At 38.2% G+C, this 6,798-nt stretch overlaps 1 protein-coding gene across 1 annotated transcript in view; it reads right to left on the reverse strand.

Moving 5' to 3' along the window:
* The window catches only part of LOC108968688 (salivary glue protein Sgs-3-like), a 969-nt gene extending 276 nt beyond the window's left edge, over positions 1–693 (reverse strand). Inside the window, exons 1-2 of the mRNA XM_018932856.1 lie at positions 597–693; positions 14–532 (exon numbers count right to left, since the gene is read on the reverse strand). Coding sequence (XP_018788401.1) covers positions 14–532; positions 597–651 — 574 coding nt within the window. The 5' untranslated portion in view covers positions 652–693. The remainder of the gene's footprint in view (positions 1–13; positions 533–596) is intronic.
* Positions 694–6,798: the final 6,105 nt, after the last annotated feature.

Below are 6,798 nucleotides of genomic sequence, written 5' to 3' on the forward strand. Positions count from 1 at the left end.
GATGGTGCAGCAGTTGATGGTGCAGCAGTTGATGGCGCAGCAGTTGATGGTGCGGCAGTTGATGGTGCAGCAGTTGATGGTGCAGCAGTTGATGGTGCGGCACTTGATGGTGCGGCACTTGATGGTGCAACAGTTGATGGTGCAGCAGTTGATGGCGCAGCGGTTGATGGTGCGGCACTTGATGGTGCGGCACTTGATGGTGCAACAGTTGATGGTGCGGCACTTGATGGTGCGGCAGTCGATGGTGCAGCAGTTGATGGATCAACAGTTGTTGGTGCAGAAGTTGATGGCGCAGCGGTTGAACGACAATGGTGATGACGATGATTATAGCGATGATGACGGCGATGACAGCCGCCACCACCAAAACCTCCAAAGCCTCCAAAGCCGCCATGTCTTCCAAAACCTCTAAAACCTGGTTGTTCAAATCCGCCTAGACGTCCACCAAATGGTAGTATTCTAACATTACCTAGTCCACGGAGTCCACGAGATCCATCAAATCCACGAAATCTTCGACGCCCGAATCCTCGTTGACCTAGAATTTGTGTATACCAAAACAGTCAAAAGGGATATCAAAGGGATTACCTAGCGATACATACCTTCAACCAGGACAACCGCGAAAGCGATAACAAATAATACCGTAAAGAATTTCATCTTCTCAATCAAATGAAATGTGCCAAACTACTGAATTTTCTGTGTAAGTCTCAATTCTTATATAGCATAATTCACCTTCACCAAAGTTCAAAAAACAATTTTTAGCAAATATTAATATCTCCATATTTTAAACCAACTGTGAATACAATTTTGTATATATGTAAAAAACAACAAAGAATTGCGAATTAAAAAACTACCGTAATTTTTTAACAAACACAATAATAGAGTAAATATCAGCCTGTGGTTCATTAGACGTGCGTTCTGAATACTAGTATATTACTGAGTCTGAAAGCCTTTATTCAAAGCAACATGTATTGACCACAACCAGAGGCTTGCAAAGTCTCTACAAGCTTGTGCTTAGGAACATATTGTCTAATATCGCAAAGAAGACGAAGCTTTAAAGACAAAAAGGAAGTATAATGATATGTTTACATCGATCAAGGACGAACATGGAGAAGGCGCCGAATCCGATTTCTGGAGCTTAAGGCTCAGTTGTTTGTCCTACTGTCTATAGGTATAACCAGAAGGAAAAACTTGACATTAAAAGGAATGATACTAGAAAATATTGATACCAATAAAATGTTGAAAGCCATATTTATAAGCGTACTGTTAAAGAGCACTGCGTTCATAAACATAAAATCTTTTGCATATTTATAGGCTTCTTAATATTAAGATTTTCAAGAAGCCAGTCTCTTTGATCGGGTAATCTATTAGTAGTCTTAAGAATCAATTAACTGTATTGGATATTAATTAATTACTTTTAGTTCAGCTAAATGGGATTAATGGAAATCATAAAGTCTAACGATACCTAATTCAAAGTGCTTTTCATAGTTTCATAAGGTTTTGGAGCAGTAAGTGCAGCAGCTGAACCACTACGCGCATTCAACCAAACACAATTTGCAAATCAACACATCAAGGACCGCAGGGAAAAGTAAGTCTGTCGAACGGTGTTTGCCTACTGAAGTACCTAAAAGGATCGGTATATGTATTTCCTGCATTATATCTACCATAGTTAATACATATGAATTCTTCGTCGTACTAAGGGAGTTCGAGGCTTTGGTAAATCTAATTTGAAATCCTTGTGACAGATCTGTAGATGGTGCCGCACAAATTGATGGTATGGCGGAAAAAGATGCAGCAAAAGGTGATGTAGCAGATGATGAGTAAGCACTACCAAAGGTCGAAGGATGTTCGTCTATCAAATGAAGGATCTTGGTCGGTACTAATAGTTTAAAAGTTACCTACACTCTATAGTTGTAGGGAAATACTTGGATTAATATTATTGAGTTAAACGAACCATCCACGATTTTAATTCTCAATCCAAAACATTTGATTTAGCTCACTCTTTAAAAATAAATAAACTTACTTTAAAAATTTAAAATAATAAACTTACTTTCAACTAATTCTTAATTCGTTGTTTTCGTTCATTCGGACAACATGACCTAGCCAGCATAGCTGAACTATGTCAATGTCGTCATATATCTCATACAGATCATCGTTCCATCGAATGCGATAATCGCCGTGGCCAACGCGCAAAGGACCATAAATTTTTCGCAGAACCTTTCTCTCGAAAACTCACAACGTCCACTCATCAGTTGTTGTCATCGTCCAAGCCTCTGCACGATATAGAAAGACGGGAATAATGAATGAGTTTATACAGAGTTTGGTTTTTGATCACCAAGAGAGAACTTTACTTCTCAATTTCATACTCAGTCCGAAGTAGCACCTGTTGGCAAGAGTTATCCTGCGTTAGATTTCCAGGCTGACATTGTTGGTGGTGTCTATACTGGTTCCAAGATAGACGAAATTATTTACAACTTCAAAGTTATGACTGAGAGATCCTTCCCGATCCTGACGGAGCTTTTAGTGTTGCTCAAAGACAGTTTACACAGCCGTATTATTTTTGCGGGGATACCAAATGCAGACATGGCGGCGTTAAAGTTTTTTGGCTGTGGAAAGCAGCTTCAAAATCGACGAAGAGTTGGTGTGTGTCGATTTCCTTTTCCCGTATCTTTTCAAAGATTTGGCGCGTGGTGAATATCTAGCCGGTTGTTGCTTTTCCAAGAACAGGATAACATCTTAAAAAATAAGAGAACTTTAAGCGCTGCGATATTAAGTTAGAATATAGAATCATGTGTAGAAATTCACGCAAGTGAGGAAAGTTTTCTGAACGCCATTCACTTGGGAGTGGCCAGAAACGCACCCAATGAAAAAGAGCAGCAACCTTTGGATGAGAGTTCCCCCTTTTGACGACGACCATGGCAAATGAATTGAATACGATTGGAGAGCATGCACCTGGATAGTCCGGTCCCTTAATTGGGAAGGTGCCGCTACCCAGCTGGTTGATGTAAGGCCTTGTTAGAGTAAAGACTGATATCACCACCGTCCAAGAAATGCGATGGACGGGACAAGGACTGAGACGAGTAGGTCCTTGTGGCATTTACTACAGTGGCCATATAAAGAAGCGCAAATTTGGTGTAAGATACGTGGTGGGAGAAAGACCCCGTCGCCGAGTACTGTCATACACCGTTATAAGGGAACTGTGGGACGGCATTACAAGCTCCTTACGTACAGCTGCAACTGAACCCATTGATTATTGGAAAATGCAAAATAACAGGTACGACGACACGTGTTGTGTCGCAGTGGAGAGAAAACAGACTGCCTATATCGCAACGTTACGATCGACCACAATACGTGCAAGATGGGATCGATACCGAGAGTTGAAGAGGGAAGCGAAGCACATTTGCAGACAGAAAAAGAAAGAGGCCGAAATGCGTGAGTATGACGAACTTGACAAGCTTGCCGACAAGGGTAATGCACGAAAATTCTACCAAGAAGATGTGGCGGCTAACAGAAGGTTACAAGACCAGGGCATACACTTGTAGAACCCCCAAAGGTTTTCGATGCCCAAAGCATACCAAAATTATGGAGGGAGCACTTCTCCACCCTAATGAATGGCAGTGAAAGTACAACGTCAGGAGAAAGCGAACCCGATCCCCCAAGCGATGACGATGCAGCAGACGTTCCATTGACCGACCATGAAGAATTTCGAATAGCAATTACCCGCTTAAAGCCCACCGTCAACAAACTGATTGGACCTTATCAGTGTGGCTCTCTCGTTTTTAAAGATGTTCTCCTATTCATATTCTTTACTAATATCTTCGACTAGTTTTTGAGGGTATCGGCTTTTAATATAGTTAAGTATGTGAAGCGAGTTCTTTATTTCAGCAATTCAAAAATCGAACTAACTTATTCTAGTTACATTGAGTGAAGTGGACGAGATGATAATTATTGCAATGGGAGATGGGAGACAAGGAGAAATAGAGATTAAGCGTTGGGAAGCGTACGGAATATGGTGTGTAGGGTGAGGGGAATATCTGGATACATAACACCTCCACCCTTAAGAAATTTGCGTCTCTGCAAATTATTCATATTACATAAAATTCTTTAATTGATTTATAATTCATACATTTACTTTTAAACATTTTTTTTTTTTTTTGTGTTTCATTTGTCATAAATTTTCTCTTCATTCATTTTGGAATTTGTATTTGCGTTTCAATTGTGTTTTATAATATTTCGTTCGTCTTTTATTTGATGTGTCTATTACATAATTACCTTGACGCTCATATTTATCAAATTTTTTGTATTTACATAGGTGTATTCTTTGCAATTTGTCTGTTAACTACTACGTTATCCAACTGAGTTGACTCATGGTGCCTCTTTTTGTTAAGCTGATTGCTTCTTTCAATTTTTTCTTCTTCGTATTTTCTAGATAAGTTCTGAATCGATTCTTTGTCATAATTTTTAATTATAAAATCAATTGGCCGCATTTTTGTTGTTSAATGTATTGTGTTATTGTACGAGTTAAATATTTTGAAAAGTTTGTCACTTAACTCTACTGTCTTATTGCTTTTATATGTTTCTATTATTCTTAAATGTTCATTTAGAGTACCGTGTAAACGTTCGATGTCAGCGTTACCTGTTTTCTGCCATGCGGTGGTTACATGTGTCGCAATGTTTTCCTCTTCCAAAAACAATYTTACTGCGCTGTGCAATATACAGCGTTCGTTATCAAATACTAGTTTCCGCATTTTGCCYAAAAATTGTATACGTTGCTTCAAAGCTGCCAAGATCGCAATCCAGTTCCTGTCGTTAAGTTTATGGAACGTTGCGTATTTTGAAAATTTATCTATTGTTGTGRGATACRTTAYATTTCTGTATGGAAACCAAATATCTATGTGGACTAGGTCGTTGAAATACTTTGGAGTTTCTGTTATTTGATAAGGATGTTTAACTGGATTTCTGTCGTGTTTTGCTATTTTACAAATTGAACAATTATTAATGACTTTKGTTATTATTTTAAATAATTTAGGGTAAAAAACTTTATTCTTCAATTCGAGAAATATTTCTTGTATGCCTCTGTGATTGTTACGAAGGTGTACGTTTTCTATTATGGTTAGTATTTCATTTTTGTCCGTAATTTCCATTAGTTTTGTCTTTGATCTATACAATGTTAGATTTTGAATTTGAAAATTCTGAGTATAAATGTTTTGAAATTTAAGAAAAAGTTCGTCGTTCTCACAAAAAATGCACATTAATCGATTCTCTAACAATACTTTTCGCATTATTTCTTTTAAATTTGACTTCTCTGTTACAAAAATATGTGATTGACACTTATTGTGTACAATTTTGTAAAAAAATGTATTTTAAATTATTTTTGTGCGCACTGTGAACCGTTCCGTCCGTGGACCATGTCTCTAATTGTTCTTCACTATTATTGTTTTGGATAGTTTCGTTATTAAATACTATTGCTGTTTTGCAATMCTCATTCTTTACGTATCTGCTTAAGCTATCCGCTACCGTGTTGTCTTTACCTTTTATATAGGTTATGTCAAAATCGTACTCGTTAAGAAGAATTTTCCATCTTTGTAACTTCATGTTAGGCTCTTTGAGATTGTTTAACCACGTCAAAGGTTTGTGATCGGCTTGAATTGTAAACTTGCGACCGTATAGATAGGTTCGAAAATGTTTTACAGACCACACAAYAGCAAGCATTTCTTTTTCTATAGTCGAATAGCGTATSTCATGGTCTGATAAAGTACGTGATGCAAAGGAAATTGGATGGCCGCTTTGGCTAAGCACAGACCCGATGGCAAACTGAGATGCATCGGTTGTTAATGTAAATTTTGTATTAAAATCCGGTGATTGTAAAACTGGTTCACTTGTAACTTCTTCAATGTTTCGAAAGAGTTTAAAAATTCACTGTCTTTAGTGTCAACAACGCAATCCTTTTTTAAATATCGAACCATTGGATAGGCAACCTTTGCATAATCACGTATAAATTTCCGATAATACCCTGTGATACCCAAGAATTGTTTAATTTCTTTCGCGTTGGATGGTGGTGGCATCGCTGCGATCGCTGTATCCGGTCTGATGCCGTCAACTGAAACAACATGGCCTAAAAATGTCGTTGCAAATGCTGCAAAGTGACACTTTTCGCCTTGAATTCTCAAATTTGCTTCTCTTAGTTTCTTAAAAATTTTCGTTATATAGTCAATATGTTCTGTAAAGGTAGTAGTATCGTCCAAGTAAACGACGCAAATTTTATTGACATAATCTCGTAAAACATGATTTATGTATTAGTCTTTCGAAAGTCGCGGGAGCTGTTTTTAGCCCAAAGGGCATACGATTAAACTCGTAGTGGCCACTTGCTGTCGAAAATGCCGTCTTGGATCTATCGTCTGGATGTACTTCGATCTGGTGGAAGCCTTTAGCAAGGTCGATTGTGCTAAAATAGTTACACTTTCCCAATTTGTCGAATATGTCTTGCATATTCGGAATTGGAAACTTGTCGTCCATCGTCTGTTCGTTTAGCTTCCTGTAGTCTATTACAATTCGCCACTTTTGCTCGCCACCGTTGTCGAYTTTCTTTGGTACGACCCATAGAGGCGAAYTATAAGGACTGTTGCTCGGAACAATTATTTTCTGCACTAACATCTCGTTTATTTGTCTGTGTACTTCGGCACGATGCACAACCGGGTACCTATAAAGTTTGGTATAAATTGGCGAATCTGTCTGAGTTCTAATCCTATGTTGTATAACACTAGTAAACGGTAGATTGCTTCCTTCCTCGTAAAATATGTCTCG

This window comes from Bactrocera latifrons, unplaced genomic scaffold (assembly GCF_001853355.1).
Source record: "Bactrocera latifrons isolate USDA-ARS-PBARC rearing strain unplaced genomic scaffold, ASM185335v1 scaffold_225, whole genome shotgun sequence".
In the NCBI taxonomy this organism is placed as follows: Eukaryota; Metazoa; Arthropoda; class Insecta; order Diptera; family Tephritidae; genus Bactrocera; species Bactrocera latifrons.